The sequence below is a fragment of the Amphimedon queenslandica genome, unplaced genomic scaffold, assembly GCF_000090795.2.
Source record: "Amphimedon queenslandica unplaced genomic scaffold, v1.1 AMPQUscaffold_13382, whole genome shotgun sequence".
Classification (NCBI taxonomy): Eukaryota; Metazoa; Porifera; class Demospongiae; order Haplosclerida; family Niphatidae; genus Amphimedon; species Amphimedon queenslandica.
This window is the reverse complement of record NW_003546382.1, coordinates 139951-162197: the sequence shown is the minus strand read 5'-3', so window position 1 is coordinate 162197 and position 22247 is coordinate 139951. Positions and strand designations below refer to the sequence as shown.

At 33.2% G+C, this 22247-nt stretch overlaps 3 protein-coding genes and 2 long non-coding RNA genes across 5 annotated transcripts; all 5 read left to right on the top strand.

Annotated features, from left to right (window-relative positions):
* Positions 1 to 2029: 2029 nt before the first annotated feature.
* LOC109582462 (uncharacterized) lies at positions 2030 to 2283 on the top strand. Its single transcript, XR_002185098.1, has 2 exons — positions 2030 to 2118; positions 2163 to 2283. It is a non-coding gene; the product is annotated as an uncharacterized LOC109582462 (long non-coding RNA).
* A 10763-nt stretch (positions 2284 to 13046) lies between these two features.
* Positions 13047 to 14238, top strand: LOC109582456 (uncharacterized). Its single transcript, XR_002185095.1, has 3 exons — positions 13047 to 13404; positions 13927 to 14043; positions 14109 to 14238. It is a non-coding gene; the product is annotated as an uncharacterized LOC109582456 (long non-coding RNA).
* A 2420-nt stretch (positions 14239 to 16658) lies between these two features.
* On the top strand, positions 16659 to 19005 carry LOC109582449 (uncharacterized). The gene is made up of 12 exons (XM_019997165.1): positions 16659 to 16716; positions 16764 to 17045; positions 17089 to 17343; positions 17396 to 17434; positions 17485 to 18140; positions 18186 to 18231; positions 18295 to 18386; positions 18475 to 18538; positions 18591 to 18613; positions 18667 to 18799; positions 18851 to 18928; positions 18977 to 19005. The coding sequence occupies exons 1-12, from the start codon at positions 16674 to 16676 to the stop codon at positions 19003 to 19005; spliced, it is 1740 nt and encodes a 579-aa protein (XP_019852724.1). The 5' UTR covers positions 16659 to 16673.
* Positions 19006 to 19146: 141 nt separating this feature from the next.
* LOC109582448 (deoxynucleoside triphosphate triphosphohydrolase SAMHD1-like) lies at positions 19147 to 20766 on the top strand. The gene is made up of 10 exons (XM_019997164.1): positions 19147 to 19405; positions 19490 to 19595; positions 19657 to 19714; positions 19799 to 19985; positions 20028 to 20165; positions 20221 to 20253; positions 20301 to 20398; positions 20448 to 20517; positions 20562 to 20653; positions 20706 to 20766. The coding sequence occupies exons 1-10, from the start codon at positions 19283 to 19285 to the stop codon at positions 20764 to 20766; spliced, it is 966 nt and encodes a 321-aa protein (XP_019852723.1). The 5' UTR covers positions 19147 to 19282.
* Positions 20767 to 20820: 54 nt separating this feature from the next.
* LOC109582460 (uncharacterized) lies at positions 20821 to 21789 on the top strand. The gene is made up of 7 exons (XM_019997174.1): positions 20821 to 20918; positions 20970 to 21065; positions 21125 to 21181; positions 21232 to 21321; positions 21367 to 21452; positions 21498 to 21537; positions 21585 to 21789. Exons 1-7 carry the CDS (start codon positions 20850 to 20852, stop codon positions 21654 to 21656), a joined length of 510 nt encoding a protein of 169 aa, XP_019852733.1. The 5' UTR covers positions 20821 to 20849; the 3' UTR covers positions 21657 to 21789.
* Positions 21790 to 22247: the final 458 nt, after the last annotated feature.

Below are 22247 nucleotides of genomic sequence, written 5' to 3'. Positions count from 1 at the left end.
CCATTGTCTCATGTCATAAATTTTACTATTTGTACTTTACCCTACAGAGTCCAGGCTCAGAATCATTGGTAAGTCATTCTACTTTAATGAAGTGGTCTGAAATATTTATAGAGCGTGATTGTACACCAGTCATTGCTTCATATTTTGTGCTGAGGACTTTCAGATATCACAGCATCCTCATTTCTGGCTGGAACAACTTTAAACTTCTGAAATATGTTCTTCTGGCTCTTCTTTTGTTATTAGTAAATGGACAGCAAGTATAGATTGTCGCAAACACTACAAGCAGTGATGGAAGTTGAGGAGTTCTGCTACTTTTAGTTTTGTTATAGTGTATCTAAATTTTTTGATATTTTTTATGATGATAGATATACATGTACTGTGTACTTTTAGCAAGTTTTATGCGTATGGTATTAAAAGTAAAAAAGATATCAAATAAATGAGAAGCTCATTAATTATTCATGTTGTGTATTGTATTGCAAATAAAATTAGCTATATAGCTATACAGGCGTTTATGACTTCCGGTGCAGTTGGCGTATGGACTGCACATGCACAAAGTCCACAAAATATTAGCATCTATGATATTAGAGTAAAGCAATTGCGTGGGGGTTGTTATTCCCCACCCTTCTTTTTAAATCCAGGACTGCCGCCCCAATGAATGCTTCTCTTGTATCGACAGACTCTCATAATCAACTACGAAGTATTTTAGTCTACCATAACATTATAATTGAAATTAAATTTAGTTACTGATCTTGCTGAGGTACTTCAATTACTCAGAAGACATGGTTATTCAGCAGTCCATTATTATGATCTTGGTCTTTATCTTGGTCTATCCTCTACTACACTAGATGCTATTAGAGAAGATGAAAGAAAAGTTGAGAGTTGTCTACGTGAGTGTCTCAAAGCATGGTTACAGAAAGCTGATAATGTTCAGAAGAATGGTGGTCCTACTATCTATTCGTTGGTATCAGCATTGAGGGAATTAGGAGAGAATGGAGTAGCTGATGGAATAGATGGGGAGAGTAAGTTTAATAAAATTGAGCATATATATTTATTATTTCTTTAAAGAGCATCCAGCATGTAAAATTCTGGCTTGTCATTCAGCTCAACAGTCTCTTTTGACTGCATTGCCTCAGTTGATTTTAATTTTGCATACAGCGAAACTGATAAAAGAGATGATCCTCCAAACTATACAAGGAGAAGCATTGTTGATTCAAGTAAAGGAAGCTGTTTGTATTGACTATCAAATGCTTAAAGCATTTGCTGAGATTTTGTGCAAAGTATCAGCCACTGCTGAGATAGGATGTGCTATTCAGAAGGAGTACAGTAAGTATACTTGTAGAAAAGACACGTAAATAATAGTTTATAGGAGAAGTTTATCACAGTGATGACTCCATTAAAGCAAATGATGCCAATGGTAAGAATTCAGCTCTTTATGATACCATAGTATAATTTAAATTAGGGTTAAAAATTTATCTTCCTATGAATATCACTTCTCAGTTTCAGTCGATGCGATTAAAGATGGGACAAACATTTTTCAAAGTGGGGTCAATCATGATGAGCAACCCTCAGTCTCTAAGACTAGATAATATCAAATACGTATTAGGTACTTATGACAAAATATTAAGGCCACAACTAGCTCATCGTCAAGATATCCATAGCATTCTACAATTAGTTAGTGATAGCTGTCAGCTTGATGATATTAGTGTGCTGGAGTTCTTTGTCAATGAGTTCAATATAGAGGAGGCTAAACCAGTTATAAAGGAATATAAAGAAGCTGTTGAAGAGCTAAAGAAAATAAAACTCACTCAGTGTCTGAATACTAGTATACAGCTTTCATATCCTTCACCACTTGAGTGTGAAATCATTACCATTCTTGTTGACAAAGATGCTAATGAATCGACACTTAATGATGTCCACAGACTTTCTTTAGCTGTATTTGAGAATTCATCACCACATGTCAAATTAAATGTTGTTAGAAAGAGCAATTCTTTCACCATCACTTGTTCCTTCCCTTTAATTCTATTTGAGGAGTTAATTACAGCTGCTCTTAATAATATTGATGTATTGAAAGAAAACAAAGTGAAGAGATTAACTATTGGATACTGCACTGTGTATGAGGTAAATAGACTATTTTATGAACTGATATTTATTATTAATAACAGGTAAAGGACACCTCCACTGCTACTACAACAGAAATAGATGAATACACTTCATCATTATCAACTAGTAGTGGTTTAATGAAACAATTGATGCTGTCATTGAGTGTACAACTGATTAATAGTACAGAGGAAGTGAACACTTTAAATAAGGTACATCATTTAATCAAGTAGAGCTAATGTCATTTCTTGCATCATATAGTTTGTTACGTTTAATATTTATTTTATAGAAAAATAAGGCAATTAAGAAAGAAGCAGAATCGATTAAGAAAGAGGCAGAGTCATCAAAGGAAGAGGCAAAGTTATTGAAAAAAGAAACAAAGTTGTTGAAAGAAACACTTAAAACTAAAAAAGGGATGCTGAGTAGCAGTTTTGCAGAAAGTGAAAGGTTACAAAAACTAGCAGGTATAAAATGATACTATAATAGATCTAGTTTATATATTTCATTAGCTGAGACAAAACAGTCTTTACAAGAGAAAGTAACAGAACGTGAAGAAGTTAGTGAGAAATTTAAACTATTTTCATTGTTATGATAATAATAGGAAAATGAGAAACTGAAAGAAAAAAACAAATTACTAGAAGAGAAGCTTGCTTTATTTCAGTCTGAGAAAGAAAGTAAACATGACTATAGTGACTATGTTAATTATTATTGTTATTATTTTGTTCGAAGATGAAATACAATCAGTTAAGGCACAAGGTAAATTGGTTGAGACAGATAAAGAAAAGGAACAACTTGACAAAGAAACTAATGATTTAGACATAAAACATGAACAGTGTACCGGTATGTAAATGTGTACATAAAATTATTAATGGGACTGCATGGGCTGTTAATAGAATGAAAAATGTGAAAGGTGTTTGATTAAAATTTGTTATGATGTTGTTATAAATCAATAGTCATAATGTATGAGCAACAATGATAAATGCTTTATTATTAAAGGGAAAGAAGTAGAAAAGACTGGAGCAGACAAAGAAGAGCAGCGAAAAGAAATTGATACAATTATGGCGGAAAATGAAAAATTGCAAACAGACCTTGCTATTGAGAGTAAGAATGCAATCAATTACTGTATGGAAGGAAATTTTGGAGGTAGTTGAATTTGGTGAATTTGGCATTTTGATAGCCATTCACTAAAATAAAAATTCACGATTTTGAGCCATTATGCGCATGCTCAATGGCACATGGCCACAAATTTGCCAAATTAAAATTTGCCAAATTAAAATTTGCCAATCATCCAAAATTTAGCAATTTGCCAAAATTTAGTCCCTCCAAAATTTCCTTCTGTACAATATTATTGTAATGCAGATATGCATAATTATAATTATAATTAATATACTAGGAGAAAATGCAGAGAAGATTGTGGCAGAAAAAGAAGAGCTCCGAAAAAATTATGATGCTTACAAAAAAATAATGATGGACAAATTCGAAAAATTGCAAGCAGACTTTGTTAACAAAAGTAAACATGAACTTATGCATTTATCATCATGATCATTAAACACTAGGACTAGAAACAGAGGAAAATGAGGAGACAATTCAAAGTATAAATGTATTTTTAGTAATTTTCTATTTAATTTCTCATTCATTTATAGTTACGAAATTAAAATTGACTCGAGTTCCAACACTGCATGATGACTGGAGAGAATCACATGCTCTACCAGTAGAAGTATTGATGACATCTTTTGCTTCTCATCATAAAAGCAATGACCATTGGTACAGCCCATGCTTCTACTCTCACCAAGAAGGATACAAGTTGTGTCTAAGAGTGAGAGCTAATGGAGAGTCAGAAGGAAGTGGAACACATCTCAGCATTCACATACATTTAATGAGAGGCGACCATGATGAAACATTGAAATGGCCAGTCAGGGGAAAAGTAAAATTAGAGCTATTGAATCGGAAACGTGACGAAGATCATTTTGCTGGGGAAATTGAATTTAATGATGACTCAAATTTGGAGGCCACTGGAAGAGTAGTCAATGGAATACAGATAAGCAGTGGCACTGCAGCTTTTGTTGGGCAGGGAGGAGCAACATTTATACCACAAGACCTACTCTTCCAAGACTACATGAAAGATGATAGCATCAGGATTCGTATTACCAGTGTAGAATTATCAGGCCAGGGTAATTCAATACCCATCTCAGTTGCTACCAGTGGGCCTTTCTTCGAATTTAGAGTCAATAAGTTCTCGACACTTCAAAAATCCAATGGAAGTTATGTCAGTGATAGGCCTCTCTACACACAAAAAGAAAAACAAGGGTACAGGTTTGTTTTTATGGTGTATCCCAATGGGGTAGGAGCAAACAAAGGGAAAAATGTATCTATTTTTGCTCACCTTACAAAAGGAGAAAATGACGACCAACTCAAGTTTCCATTTAGAGGCGAGTTCACACTTCAAGCTGTAAACTGCCGTGCTGATCAAGATCATGCTGAGAAAGTGATTCGAATCAATGAATTCACAGACCCTAAGGAGATGTATGGTGGTCGTGTAGCATGGTATAATGTAACTGGACGAGCACTCAATGGATATGGATTCCCAGAATTTTTACGACACGAGCAACTGAAGTACAACGAAAAGAATAACACGCAATATCTTGATGACAATGACTCAATGCTTTTTAGAGTAACTAATGTAAGAGTAATGTCAGTATAAATCGCAAATAATTTTTAATACATATTTTTAGCCTTTAATAAAAAAATAAAAATTTGACTTAAATAAATAAACTTTCTATGCAAGAGCAGCAATAAACCAGAACAATAATATATGTATGATATGAATAATAAAACAATGGAGCATGTAAATGCACAAAAACAAAATTATAGTTCCACATACAGTGTTAATCACTAGATCCCAATTTAGTGGGAGGATTGAGCTCTTGTTAATTGGAGTAGGAGGAAAAGGAGGAGCTACTGATAGTGTAGAAGTATTGAGAGTAGAATCCTATGAGAGGAGAGAAATATTCTTTTATAATTTTGGCATTTTCTTAAAATGGCTGTAACTTTAAAATTTGAAGTCGGAATCAGCTCAAACTTGCTACACACACTAAGGACATCAATATGTATCAGAAAATATAATAAAAATTTGGGGTGATTTTGGAGCCATTTTTTGGACAAAACCATGGGCTATAGCCTTGAGTACTTTTCAGATTTTGGCATTTTCTTAAAATGGTCGTAACTTGAAAAATTGAAGTCGGAATCAACTCAAACTTTCTAAACATCATAAGTACATCAATATGTATCAGAAAATGTAATAAAAAGTTGGGGTAATTTTTGAGCCATTTTTTGAAAAAAACCATGGGCTATATAGCCTTGAGTACTTTTCAAATTTTGGCATTTTCTTAAAATGGTCGTAACTTGAAAAATTGAAGTTGGAATCAGCTCAAACTTGCTACACAGACTAAGGACATCAACATGTACCACAAAATGTAATAAAAATTTGGGGTGATTTCAGAGCCATTTTTCGGAAAAAACCATGGGCTATAGCCTTGGATATTTTTTAGAATTTTGGCATTTTCTTAAAATGGCCATAACTTGAAAATTTGAAGTTGGAATTAACTCAAACTTTCTACACAGCATAAGTACATCAATATGCATCAGAAAATGTAATAAAAAGTTGGGGTAATTTTTTAGCCATTTTTTGAAAAAAACCATGGGCTATAGTATTGGGTATTTTTCAAAATTTTGGCATTTTCTTAAAATGGCTATAACTTTAAAATTTGAAGTTGAAATCAACTCAAACTTTCTACACAGCATAAGTACATCAATATGTATCAGAAAATGTAATAAAAAATTGGGGTAATTTTTGAGTCATTAATTTTTTTGAAAAAACCATGGGCTAGAGTACAGGGTATTTTTTAGAAATTTGCACAAACTTTTGTAATTTTGGAGCCATTTTTCAGAAAAAGCATGGAAATTAGCTATTTTTACACCTACATCCTCTCCTCACCATTTTCAGCAAAACAAATTCCATTATTGTATTGATTCATTTATAGACAATAGAGTTGATTCTTCTTTACTTTATGTTGGTCCCCTCCATTGGCAGTTATTATGTGAAAATGGATGCTATATCACAAATTCACAATTAATTCTCACAACAGTGGCTTTTGGAGGTCAGCCTAACACACTAAAGTCAACACTCTTATTTATTAATAGAAAGACAACCCTGTAAGAGACTAAATATATAAGAAATGAAGACGAAAACAATTTCTTACCTGCATAATGGCAGCCATTCTAATAGTAGTGGGTGGGGTGGGGCTCGTAGTTTTGCGTGGGTGTTACAGTTTAGGCTTCCTTCCCTTCAACACAATGGCAACAAGCCCTTCTTCCTCTGATTCTTTTATGAACGTTTGCAATAGAGAACTAAGTGAGTTTGTGTGTATATTTGACATTTAATAAAGAGTATTTCAGGTATTGATGAGTATCACTCAGTGTATGATGAAGTGAAGTCTATTTCTGCTAGTTGGAAGTCATTCGCCATTTCTTTACGATTGAGATTAGCTGACATTAATATCATAGAAGCTACCTCTCATGGAAATGCAGTATCTTGCCTGCAGAAAGTTCTAGAGTATTGGCTAAAGAAAGGTTACGATTATGAGTGTTATGGCCCCCCTTGCTGGAGAATGGTGTGTGTAGCTGTTAAAGAAGGAGGAGGTGATCCAGCTTTAGCTGATAAGATAGCTCGTGAACATCCTCTACCAGCTACTACTGGAGGAGCTACTCCTACGTCAACAGGTATACTTCCATGTGTCTAATTTGTGCCAAATTATTTTGGGATAATATTATTATTTGTAGGAGGAGGCAATTCAAGTGATAATGAATGTTTACGTCCACTACCAGCTGCTAGAAAAGATATTGAAGAAGCAATGTCACCTGGAAAATCAAATAAATCAACAAGTAAATAGCAATTCTGTCAAAGGCCGTTAGGCCACTACAGCAGGTTATTTTTGTGGGTCTAATATTTCATGGTGAAATTTGTGGTTTAATTTTCTTGGTTGACAGTTGACATAGCCTGTAAGGGGATGGCATTTAATGATTTTGTGGGTTTAATATTTGTGAGAAGCCCCAAAACCACGAAAACCAAGAAAATAAGTGCCACAAAAACTACCCGATATACAATAATCTAATTGGAATGTACTATTAATGTGCCCAGAATTTAGTGTTTATTGTTAATGAAAATGTTTTCCCTCTTTTATAGACTCTGCTGTTTATGCCAGTCAGCCAAGTCATCTTGAAAAAAATTTTCCTTTAGTGAAAAAAATATCTGAGCTAAAGGATAATTTTGCTGATGCATTACAACTGACAAAGGAATCCTTTAAGCCAGAGCTTCTTCCCAAAATCATTGATTACCTTGAGATGCGTGTTCATTTGCTGTTGGGTCCTTTGAGGGATAGTCGAATTGCAGCACAAGCAGTTAGGGAAGAGTTCAGTAACATTAAAACTATTAAGAACCTTTTCATAACCTTACAAGACAAGTATATATCATGGTTCAACTATGAACTGATAGTCAGACTAGCCCGTGTGTTCCTAAGTGAAAATCGTACATTGAAAAGAACTTGGTCAGAATATGAAGAGAAATTAAAGGATTATTTTATCAACAGTGGTGGATTACTCAAAGATGTCGATTCTGTGCAGTTTGGTATAAACGATGTTCCTCCTGGTACACGAGTAATGATTGCTAAAGTTGATCGTTCTGACTACACACTGGATGACCTTTTCTTCTTTCGTAGCGCAATACCAAAAGAGTGTGACATTCCTCATTATAATATTTATTTTCTTCGAGTTCGTCCTGGTTCCGTTATACTAGAATATCTCATTCCTGACTATCTTTACTTTCGACTATTTCCTCTAAATACAAAGCTACAACAACAGTTAGCTAGCATTGGTATCATTGAATTGAGATGTAATGATGTAACATATGATCTAAGAGAGGTTTGTGATTATGTGGTGATATCATTAATATTGATTTTAACCTTATAGTTCTCAATAGAAGAGGCTAAACGCTCATTAGCTGATATAGGTAAGTACAACAAGTGACTCATAGTCATACATGCATATGCTATTATGTTCTGTATTTAGATATATGTGATCCATTATGGTATGAGAATACCAGTACACCATTACATGAAGCAGCTTGGAGAGGATTAAAAGATGAAGTACAGTGGCTTCTGAATGAGTTTGGCTACAATACGTATCATTGTGGTCTTCATGGCTGGACTCCATTACACTCTGCATCATACGGTGGACACATTGAGATCCTTCAACTACTTATCCATCAATATGGTATTGATCCTAATGAAGGTGATGATAATAGTGTATCTAGTATCCATATGGCATCTTATAAAGGCCACTTATCTATAGTACAATATCTAGTAGGCACATGTCACGTTCCTCCTGATCAACCAGACAATAGCAATAACACTGCATTACTGTACTCAGCAATGGGGGGCCATTCTGACCTAGTGGAATTCTTTATCGAGAGAAATTGTAACATTTCTCAGATTAATTGTCATGCTGCTTCATTATCATTGTTAGCTTGTATAAGTGGAGAGTTAGCATTAGTCCATAAACTTGAAGCTGAACGTCTCTTCGTTTCAAATTCTTCTGATTTTTATGGACTTGGCATATTGCATTACTCTTCTATGAGTAATAATGTTGAGCTCTTCAAGTATCTTTTAAATCATTATCAATTATCCATTGATGTAAAGGATAGATATGGCCGGACTCCACTTCAGTTTGCTTTATGGTTTGCTTCTTCACAAGTTGTTGAGTATATTGTTAGTATTCAAGGTAATGAAGCATTATTAGCTAATGATAATGATAATGGATATTCATGTTTACATTATGCTGCTTATGCAGGTATGCAATTTCCAGCTGGTCTTATTTATAGTAAACTTTTTGCACAACGTGATGCACCAGTTATTGAGATTATTAACAATACTACGATCAAACAAAACATTGATTTTATCAAACGAAATGAAAGAGTTAAAATGTTTTCTTCACTTCTCAGAAAAGCTAGCACTTGCCCTAACTTTGATGTCAATGCTACTACAAATGATGGTCAGTCATTGCTTCATTTAGCATCAAAAAGTGGCAATACATTACTCATAAAGGAATTAGAAGAACATAATATCAATGATGCATTAGGTAGGTCTCAAGTACATAATGCTGCCTTATCAGGTTCTACTAGTGCATTAATGTATCTTTATGCTAACAATACTCATTATATTGGTGAAGTACCATTAGCCAACTCCTGCCAGTCAGGTAGTATCAACTGTGTTAAATATCTTATTAATAATCATAACGGTGATCCTAATGTTATTGTTAATAATGGTATTACATGTCTTCATTATTCTTGTCGTCATGGTCATATTGATATCACTCAATATCTCATTGAGGTACAGAATTGTGATATTAATAAAACAAATAATAAAGGATGCACATCTGTACATTATGCTGCATGGAGTGGTAACTTAGATTTACTTCAATATCTTATTACTGAACAAGGTTTGTCTCCTACTGCAGTTGATGAGAATTGCCTCACTGCTTTACATTATGCCTCACTGTCTCTTAACTTATCTCTTGTTAAAGAATTAATAACTACCTATCAGTTAGATCCTCATCAAGCTGACAGTAATGGTAAGCTACCAATTCATTATGCTGCTAAATCTGGTGATATTTTACTACTGGAATTATATGTAAAGGATTACAAGTGTAATTTGAGCCTAACAGATAACAAAGGTTGGAACATTATTCACTTTGCCTCATTCAAAGGCCACACTCATGTTGTCAAGCATATGAATCATCAGTTAGATTTGATGTGTGCTATGAGTAATGATGGAATGGCTCCTATTCACTTAGCGTGTAGTAAGGGAGTGAACTTGGTCCAGTACATTATAGAACACATACCATCGTCACTTGAGCTACTTGATGGAGGACGTGGTCGTACTCCATTCCTTACTGCAGTGTACTTCAATCAGTTAGAAGTTATTAAATATCTTATTAGTAAAAAGTGTAATCTATCAGCTACTGATGATGAAGGGTCTGGAGCAGTTCACATATCAGTAGCAAGGGGTCACTTTAATGTAGTGAAGTATCTCATTGATAATAATTACTGTAATCCTAATGTAACCAATCATCAAGATTTTACGCCGCTACATCTTGCTGTGACAGCTAATAGATATAAAATATTAGAATATTTACTGAGTAAGAGTATACCCTCAATGAGTGTTGTCTGGTTACGTGAGATAAAGCATTTATCAGAGAGTCCTCACGACACACACAATAATGCTGTACTTATTAATGTACAAAATAAAGATGGTAATACACCATTACATTATGCTTGCGGGTTAGGACGAAAGGATATGGTATCTCTATTACTAGAAGCCAGTCTATCAAACAATAATCTATTAATTACTAACAAAGAAGGACAAGCTCCATTACATTTAGCAGTTGCCTCTGGTCACGATGACACTGCTGAAACTTTACTGTCTTCAGTCACTGGTAGTTCTACTCATCATGATCTCCTAACAGCTACTGATAATGAAGGATCCACTGTATTACATACAGCTTGCAGTAATGGCCATATTGATATTTTTCATTATTTGGCCAGTATTTATCCTCAAGGTGTTAATGTAATGGATAATAGAGGACGTGGTTTACTTCATGCAGCATGTGAGGGAGGAGATATCAGAATAGTAAGAACACTAATCGAGACACATGGACTACATCCTGAATTAGAAGATGAAGATGGTGTCACCTGCTTGCATTTAATAAAAAGAATTTATATATACAAGTATTTGAAACCAAACATTGAATCTAACCCAATACCTATAGACAAGTCTGGTCGTACTCCTCTTCATTATGCTTCTCGTTCTGATAATATTTGTATGGTACGTTATCTCATAGAGACCTTCCCCTGTACTCCTGATGATCCTGATAATAATGGATACACTTCAGTTCATGGAGCATGTGAAGCTGGTAGTAGGAGTTAGTACAATACTTTCTAGCTGATCTCAAATGTAATGCACTAGCTGAAACTGTTGATCACAAAACATTGCTTTATTACGCTACTATCAGTTCTAATTTAGAGCTTGTTAGGTTTTTAGTTGTTGAATTTGGTTTAAAACCTCGTCCACACGATATTGATATAGCTAAAGCAGTTAATCCTGACTCAGCATTAGCTAACTATCTTCAAAAGATCTTTGACGATATGATATTTGCTATGATCGAGGAAGAAAAGAGAATGAAGGAGAAAACTCATTATGAGAAACATGAACAGGAACAAATCGACCCGCAAATACATGACATTGTATCTTAAAAGCTACCATAATTACTCACCATTTAATGATACACAATTTTAATGTATTTAATGTGATTCTCATGTAACCATTATATTATACACCTTATACACCATGTAGTTTCTTCAATATTTATGTATTAGTGGAAATTTTCTAATTACTCTTCAACTCATTTTCTCTTTCTTTCTATAGATAATAAAATAATTTCTTATTGTTGTATGCATGCAGCTTCATTATATAACTTACTTATATTTACAGTATTATTAACATTCAGTAACTATAGTCTAACGTGCAAATGTAATGACTGTAGTTAATCTGCGGGTCACATTCAATCATGTGTACTAACTAGCATTTTAATTTATTGGCTAATTTTAGCAATTAGAGCTGATTCTGAACAAATTACTAGTTTCTGTATTTAGCAATATTAAGTACTGTGCACTATATTGTAACATTACAGACCCTTATTATTTATTGAACTTCAGGACTGATATTGGTGCTTTTTAAGATGCTATGTAGAATGTTTGACCTGATTCTGACTAATAGTTTTTTGAGTTTTATAGCCCATGCTTTTCCCAAAAATGGCTCTCTAAAATTACGCAAATTTCTATTACACTTTCTGATACATATTGATGTCCTCAAGCTGTGTAAAAAGTTTGACCTGATTCCAACTAATAGTTTGGAGTTACGACCATTTTTAAAAATCGGCAAAATGCTAAAAATACCTTGTACTATAGCCCAGAGAAAAAAAAATTGGCTCCAAAACGACCTCAAATTTTTATTATATTTTCTGATAAATATTGATGTCTTTATGCTGTGTAGAAAGCTTGAGCTGATTTTGACTTCAATTTTTCGAGTTGTGACCATTATAAGAAAATGCCAAAAATTTTGAAAAATACCCTGTACTATATAGCCCCATGTTTTTTCCCAAAAAATGGCTCCAAAATCACTTCCAATTTTTATTACATTTTCTGATGCATATTGATGTCCTTATGCTGTGTAGAAAGTTTGAGTTGATTCCAGTTTCAATTTTCCAAGTTACAGCTATTTAATAAATTTGCCAAAATTCTGAAAAATATCCTGTACTATAGCCCATGCTTTTTTTCAAAAAATGGCTCCAAAATCACTTCCAATTTTTATTACATTTTCTGATACATATTGACGTCCTTATGCAGGCCCGTAGCCAGGGGGGGTTCGGGGGGTTCGGACGAACCCCCCTGTTGTAGCTGCAAAAAAGTTTTAGAATAGCTCCTGTCATGAAGAACAGCACTGCAAAAGCAGGATTAGCATTTTGGCAACAGCGAGAAGCACAGATAGCCATTTTAGCTGAGTCAGCACATGGCTGAGATGCGTAAATTAAGACCACGCCTATCAGCCACGCCCATTTTCGTCAAAATTTTCGCTGCGCGCTTCGCGCGCAGCAATTTCCGAACCCCCAATTTTAAGTTCCTAGCTACGGCCCTGTTATGCTGTGTAGAAAGTTTGAGTTGATTCCAACTTCAATTTTCCAAGTTACAGCCATTTTAAGAATGCCAAAATTCTGAATAATACCCTGTACTATAGCCCATGGTTTTTCGGAAAAATGGCTGGCTCTAAAATCACCTCCAATTTTATTACATTTACTGTAATCATTCGTACACATTGAAATCCATATAGTTTGAACTGATTTACTAAATATAATACCTCTATATTATTACTGGTCCTCAGTCCTCTAATAAGTGCCTGTACAGTGTACAGTCATATTGATCATTTATAGAAATAGAGAGCTGAGCTGTCCCAATTGCCCATGCTAATACACGTGGGTAAACTTTATGCTCCACCCTCCAGCCACTCCTAACAACAGTGTAGATATTTTAAATGGATGTGAACCTCGATGCATATATGAGCTGTACACGCTAAAACCTTTGAAAGGATTTCTCACTGGATGACTGGAACAGCGCAGTAGTCAATATACAGTCTAATGTAGGTGAGTATTATTAATGCACATCAGTAGAACTTAGCATAATAAACTATAAATGATAAATATGAACTTAAACTTGAGTTGTGTCGTGTGTGTGCCATTGGAATCTGCCTCCTTTGTTCTCTCTTTTGTAAGATCCTTTCCTACCATTATTCGGGCCGGGGTACTGCATTGGTACAAGAATATATTTTCACGGATGATCACTCATCCACAAATTTTAACCTCATGAATTCTTAATGACAATAGGGGATAATAGGAACAATATTTTAGGACAAAAATAGGGGAAGGCTTAAGTATTAAAATTTACAATTAATAATCTGTATTTGAGGTTCCTGTATTAAGTGGCAAGGCATAAGTTTTAAGTATGGGCTCGGTATTAATGACAATTTTCTATTTTACTAACTTAACAAATTAACTCGTCTTTATAAATGTATAATAAATGCTGATCTTCTTCATTATTATTTCTGTATCTTAAAAAATAGTTATTGTTATTATAAAAAAATAATTCAATACACGTTCTATTTGTAGTGCTAATGAATGAAGAGATATGCTAGCTTTAATACTTTATAGAAGCAAAATACAATGACTCTAAAGGTCATTATGATCATTTACATGTCTCCTTAGGATATTGCTGCAGTTTATATGGTAAAGAGTGTTATGTAGCTATTATATAATAATATCCTTTATGTTCATTCTACTATTTATCATAGAGAATGGATGTAGAGAGCTAATGAATCAAAGTTATCAAACCATTATTGAGCTTTATCTGATCCATCAGTACAGAAAGCAGTGGCACTACAGTAATAATGGTAGATGCTTGTTTATCATGTTTTAGTTTAACATTGTAACATGTTCGGGTTGCCACGCCTGTAATCACTCAGACCATAACTCAGATGTGTCGTTAGGGAAGAATGGTTTATCTGCCAACTACAGGCTGTTACAGTTTTGGAAGTCAAGAGAAGGGTCTACTAATTGAGAAATCAATGACTGTACATGAACAATTTACAAGGTTCAATGCTTTCCTATCCCACTTTTTTTATAACATTTCTTCTTTTTACTTAACTGATATACTTTATGTCAATATATTGCTGTATATTTCTACTATTTGAATTATTATTAGTTGTTGACATAGATTAGTTGCTTATCCTATGTGCATGTATTCATCATTGTAATAATATTGCATTGTTTTGGTTAATGAATTTAGTTGTAGATACTGGATATCAGTATTCTTAGAACACCCACAATATTCCATCATGTAAACGCAGCAGGTATAACTAATAGTACATAGAACCACCTTTAATCGTAGTAGCTGCAATGATACACTTAATCTTTTTTCAACAAATTTTCTGTATTAATTTGTTTATTTTTCTCTCTTTTATGTCTCATATGCTCAAGTTCTTAGATCTCATACACAACAACATTCATTTAGTGTTTTAGCCTGTCATGAGGTATAGATCTATAGCCTACAAGTTCTAGGCTTTTAAAATATATAACACTCCTCCTTTTGTTCAAAATATTAAGTTAAAGGCTATGCATCTCTTAAATCATCAGTAGCAGAAAGCATAGAGGCTCTCCATTAGGTAAAGATGCATGGTTACTATGATAACTAATGATATACATGTACATACATACACATGCAATTAACAGACTTTGGGCTCTGATAGCTTGCTAGCATACCATTAGAAGCTAATTGCTTGAAACCTGCATGCTTCAAACCTAATTGTTAACTTAATTGCTCTTTGAAAAACACAACAGCTACAACTATATGAAAACCAGCCTTATAACTTAGTAAAAAACAACTGTACACACTATTAAAACATATGAAACAATAATAAAGGTATTAAGGTTTGTAATTATGCTAGAAGTGATTAATCGCTTTATGGTCTATCTTGTATATTTTGTTTAGTCATATTATTTATTTGCTGTATTAACAAAATCGACTCATATACCGTATAGCTTGAAATTTTTGTGGAATGTAAATTTCATGATTTTCGTGGTTATGGTGCTGCCCATGAAATTTAAACCCACGAAATCATTGAAGTGGCATCCCCTTACAGACTATGTAAACTGTCAACCACGAAAATTAAACCACAAATTGCCCCACTAGGAGCAAACCACAAAAATATCGACCCACGAAAATATCAAGCTATACAGTACCCTTGCCCATACACCTACGCGTGGGCAAGGGTAATAAGAACAATGTCAAAGTATTTCAATGGTATACATGATCAAAACAGTTTCCTTGAAAAATAACCCACCCAAAGCATTCCTTCATATAACTCTCATTACAGGTTGGGTGTGTCTATTATGAATACAAGTATAGCCATCACATGATATGGGATAGGTAACCACACAAGCAGTACCACACAATCAGTATTTACTATGAATCATATTACAATATAATCAAATATCCCTTATAGTGCTCATGCATGTTCCTTTTCATAAGCTTTATACTTTAATTTGTACATAGATATGCAAGATTACTAACTACTTGATACTAAGCTCTCTGCATTCAAATTACTTTTTAAGGCGTGGTTTACAATGTTACAATAGGCTTGATTTTACATTGACACTGGAATAGGATTTGGTTCTATTTTAGCGACAACTTCTGACAAGCATGTGTCAAAAGGCCAAATTGTCTACGATTCTGATTAAAAATTGATGGTATAGGCAGACCTATAGTAATATTGTAAACCTGTCTTTAACTATTAACATTTAATATGAAATTAAAACCCTTTTTCTCTTTCTCAAGCTTTTGAGGGCCAGAATACTGGTCCGTTAAGTAAAATGCTGCCAGGGCATTCAGGCTACAAGCCTATAGGCTTGTAGCCTGAATGCTTTGACAGCATTTTGCTTAATTAACAGACCAGTACAACTGACTCCCTTCACCTGAGTCTATCTTTCTTGCCATACTCTCTCCCTTTGTTTGTTTTTCTCCACTTTTCCTTTATTTTTATCTCTTTGAAAGCTTAATGATGTGACACAGCTTCTGCAGGTATGTAGGTGTTCCCTTTATCTGTGCTAGCTTTATATCTCTATAGTCTGCTTATTTTGTAAAGTCTTTAATTGAATTAAATGAAATAGATACTGACATATGCATACGTGTTCTATAAACTTTATTATGATAAAGAAATGATCTAGCTATAGCTGCATCATGAATTTGCTTTTATGCATAAATAATATTATCTGTCTCAGTTGAGATCTAATATTTATAAAGCAATTTTTATCACTTGTTTACAGTTGCTTTACAAGCTATAGTCTTAACTGTTAGCTCAATGGCTTCTCCTGGACCAGCAGCCAATACAAATCAACTGCAAAGTATGTTTAGTTACTTATTTCTTATACTAAATATAATTATTTAATAGTTACTGATCTTGCTGAGGTACTTCGATTACTCAGTAGACATGGTTTTTCAGGAGTTAGTTACTATACTCTTGGTCTTTATCTTGGCCTATCTCCTGCTACACTGGATGTAATTACAAGGAATAATGAAAAGAATACTGAGAGCTGTCTACGGGAATGTCTTACCAAATGGCTACAGAAAGCTGATGATGTACAGAAGAAAGGTGGCCCTACTGTCTCTTCATTGGTATCAGCATTGAAGGAATTGAATGACAATGCAATAGCTGATGGAATAGATGCAGAGAGTAAGTTTATTATATTAAAAGATTATTGTTCATATTTTTATAGAGCATCCTGCTTGTAAAATTCTTGCTGATTATACTTCAAATAAATCTCTCATTGCTGCATTACCTCAATTGGCTAAATTTTTGCATTCAGAGGATTTAATAAAAGATATAATACACTCCAGAAAAGGAGAAATACTAATGATTGAAATTGTAAAAGCTATTTGTATTGATTCTAATAAGCTGGAGATGTTTGCTGCAATATTGATTAAAAATAAAGCCACAATGGAGATAGGAAAGACCATCAGGAGAGAATACAGTGAATATTTTTATAGCATAATAGTATAATAAGCTATTTTATTTTCCTCTAGGAAAAGTTTATGATCATCATGAAAGTGATAATGATCTTGGTAAGCATAGTTTAGCATTGTTGTTACATTAACTTTCATTCGAAAAACAGCTAAAAAAGATGAATTTCATCTTCCACCATCCTTAACCTCAAGGTTCAAATCAATGCGGATGATGCTTGGTTCCACATTTGATCAAGTTGAAATAATCATTGGAAAATGTCCTCCTTCGACCCTTGACAAAATAAAGAATATATTGATGTACTACAGTCAAGATTTAAAGCCACAAGTAGCTCAATGTGACAATATTCACGACATTTTGGAATTAGTTAGGAAAGATTGTTCGTTAGATGACATAGAAATGCTGAAGGCTATTGTTAATAAGCTGAATATAGAGGAGGCTAAGGCAGCTATTCAGGAATATAGTGAGGCTTTAGAAGAGTTTAGTGAAACAGAGCTTAGTAAATGCCTGAACAAAAATTTTTCTGATGCTTCACCACTTCAATGCGAAAAGATTACCATTGTCGTTGATCGAAATACTGATGATTACACATTGAATGATGTCAGGAGATTATCAGCTAATATATTTCACAAATTATCACCACGTATAAAATTAATTGTCATCAGAGATGACAATTCCTTCACCATCACTTGTTCCTTCCCTTTGATTCTATCTGAGCAGGTAATTGAATCTGCTCTTAATAATATTGATGTATTGAAAGAAAATGAAGTGCTGAGATTAACCATTGGCTACTATACTGTGTATGAGGTAAATATTATTATAATTATGAACTAATATTATTTAATGTAACAGGCAAATAAAACTATTGCCCCTTCCACTTCTCCTGCAATAGATTCAGGTAACCCTTGTGTATTGTGTTGTTTAAATTATGATGTATATTTTCTATACCTATATGTTTTAGATGAAAATCAAAAAACCTCACCAACTAGTAGTGGTTTATTTCAACAATTGATGCTATCATTGAATGCACAACTGATTAATAGTACAGAGGAGGTTAGTACTTTAAATGAGGTGCTAAAAAATTTAATATTTCTTTCACATGTACAATTACATTGATGATAAGTATGATTCAATTTCATAGGAATTAATGAATAAAATTCCAAATGTCAGGACAATGGAAAATGAAATTTTAAGGCAAAAGTCAGGTATTACTGCATACTATAAAGCTGGAAAGATAATTTGTGATTTTATTGCTAGATGAGACTGGGCAATTCCAACCAGTATGCAAAAAAGTAACAAAGTTTCTTACACCAATTTTAAAAAATTGTTTCAGGATGAGGCATCAAACGTAGCAAATAAAATACAACCAACTAAGCAGCTGCCTTTGGTTCCATCTACAGAAGAAGTTTTAGTTTTTACTGCTAAATCAGAAGCAGCAAGTGCAGTAAATTTTGATGATAATAAAGGTATGTGATGTGAAATTGAATATTATCTTTAATAAGAAGAATTGAAAAAAGTACTGGAATTAGCTGAGGGTAATTTGCAAAAAGGAATATCACCAATGCGTCAAGAAATGGAATCCACAATATTTGAAGGTAAAGTGCAGTAGTTGTACATCTCTGATGATAATAACTTATCACTAGATGAAAGAGAAGATTTAGGGAAGGTTTGAATTTAACATAATATATAATATATATATCAAGAGTATATCTAGAAGAAAGACGAAGAAAAGTCACAAATTATTGAAGCTTTAGAGAGGGAGAAAAAACTCAGAGAAGGTACATGCATGCATGTGATTATATTAGATAATTGAAAATTTCATATAACTAGCTGTTTCTTCCTTCATGTCAGTACATGCATATCCACAATAATTAATAATTTAGCCCTGCCTGTGAAAGAATAAACCATATACATTTATTTGGTGTGATCTAACAAACCACTTGTATGATATGCTAATCAACACTATTGTAGAAATGGAGAAAAAATTAGTTATGAAGAACGAAGAAATAGAAAAATTGAGAGCACAATTATTATCAACCAAACCATTAAGTCTCGAAAGACAAGAATGTATTGTAAGTAAAAAGTTTAATATTATATACATGTATGTGAGTTGCGAATGAGTAAAGACTACATATTTTCGCTGTATAATTTTATAGACATTTGAGGATGATATTTATGACTTCATCACAATAGACCATCCCTTATTGATAAAAATTGTGAGAACAGAACAGTTTACAAGACTCAAGAACATTAAAAAATTGGGTAAATTATTGTAATCAAAATGATATATAATTAATAAATCTATTACATTAATCTCATGCAGGCTACACCTATCATAATATACCAAGAGCAACATGTTCAAGATATGAGCAAAGCATTGGGTAAGAAAGTGGAGGCTAAAATAATAGATTCTAAATATACCTATTATTGAAAAATAATTATTGAAAATTTATTTTATGATGCAGAATGTATTATTTTGCTGGAAAATTTGTGAAGACACTCAGGAAGAGACAGCCTGAGCTAAATATTACTGATTCTGATGTTTTGTGTGTACAAATTGCTGCTCTTTGCTATAACCTTGGCTTTGGTCCTTTCTCTCACATTTTTACTGATTTCTTGAAGGAAATAAAAGCTTCTAGACGTTACTGGAAAGTACATTATTAATATATTATCTTTACTTTAATCAAAGTCTAGGGCTCACGTGCTAACGTGATGATGTTCCAACATATGATTGAAGCCAACAGATTGCCATTTGATGAATATTTGAATAATCCTGAACAAGATATTGAATTTATTAAAGAGCTAATCACAGGAAGAATGGGACCCCAAGCTGTATGTTGCTATTTTAATCTTGTACATTATCATTGGTAATTATACTTAATTTTAGAAAATACGTGAAGATAAGGTGTTCCTTTATGAGGTATGATATAATTTTTATACTTCATTTATATTGATTATTATTTACAGATAGTGGTGAACAGAATGAGTGGTTTGGATGTAAACAGAATGGATTATACAATGAGAGATGCAGGTGTCTTGGGAAAGAGGATCAATTTTAAGTGGAGGTTAATTTTAAAGTTTTTTTGCAACAATACTAAACATGATTAATTTTAGAAAATTTCTGAGTAGAATACGTGTTAAAATGTGTCCTGATGGAAAGAGACACATTTGTGTTATTGAAGAAGTATCACAATTATGTATATTACATTAATTGTATATAAAATATAGGATTTAGACACGTACAATGGATTTTTTGCTGATCGTCATAATCTTTTTAAAAATTTATATTTTGAAAGAAAGAACAGAATTGTTGCTACAATGTATGATAATTAAGTATTGATGTTAGCATTTAGTTATTATACTGTTTCATAGGATCAATCGAATTCTGATAAAATGCGGAGAGGCTGAACTTATTAAAGGATCTGATGGGTAATATATATAATATTATTAATCAAATACTGTAACATTAATTTACAAAATAGAAAAAAATTGTCTCTTATTGATGCAATAAAAAGCATGGATACTTACTGTAGTCTTAATGACTCAATCATTGGAATAATAAAAAATGCAGACGTCAATCCAGAGGTTGTGCTTATACTTACATCTATCTTATGACTTATTGTACATGCAATTTAGGTAGAAAAATTGATACAATTTCTTGAAAATTCAATGCTTTTCATACCAATTGGTTATTTTAAAAATTGTCACTTACCAAAAGGTGCACAAGAATTGGTAAATAGCACAAATAAATGTATAAGCTAAATTAACACATACCGGTAACTCATTATTAGAAAGAAGAAATTACAGCAACTGAAGATGGACTTAGTGAAGATGACATAATTGTTGATGTATGAAATTGAGCTTAACAAAATATATTGAATATTTCTACTTTATATAGATTGCAGACTCTGGTTATGAAAGAGCTATAAAAGAATCTATGTATTATATCAGTTCTGATGGCACTGTAAAACAATGGACTACAGAATGGGTTAGCTACATGGATACATTGTTTACCAGAATGATTTTCTTCTAGCAAAATCCACCACCCGATGCCTTCCCTGCTCCATGGCGTGTATTTTATACAAAACACAACAAAGAGCTGGTTGCTAAAATGAAGAGGTTTGTTAAAGACATCACTTTCAGTTATATGTAACATTTATGCAGAGGGTTAAGGAAGGTGATTGAAGAAAGGAGTGGATTTGTGGTAAGTCTCTTTATAATGTCAATAGTTGAGTCTGTTACATCAATTAGGATACATATGACAATGAAACTGATATTGATTTTATCCCCCCAGAAGAGGACCCAGCTGCCCCCCCACAATGATTAAAATAATAATTACAAACAATAGATAATAGTTTGGCTACATTAGGTAGTAGTACATGTACATGCATAGTGCATGTACATGTATAGAATAGTTACCCAACCTTATTTTGTTTGAGATATTGTAATACTGCAATGTTGTAATAAGCAGACGTTCATTTATAATTATTTAGACTTAGAAGGTATCAGCTCTGCGAAAGTGACCAAATAGACATAGCAAGTTTTATGAACAAAAGCTATACAGTGAAAATTGCTTTAAGGCGGATTTACAATATGACGTTAGGCCAACATAATGTCAATTGTTAATCAAAAGCGTAGGTGATTTGACCTTTTCGTGCATGCTTCACGCTGGAGTTGAACCAGATTCAACTCCAGTATCAATGTAAGTCAGGACTAGCGTAATATTGTAAATCCGCCTTGAATCTTACAGTACGTTGTTTAGAAGTGCAAACAGAACAGTTTTAATTAAATAGAGCTAAATACATGTATGATGAAGTTGATATACTTGTACAATACACTAAAGAAGTGTAAAAATTGAAGGAGTATCAATACTTGTATCTAATTAAATTAGTTTAGTTAGGAGACAGAAATAAC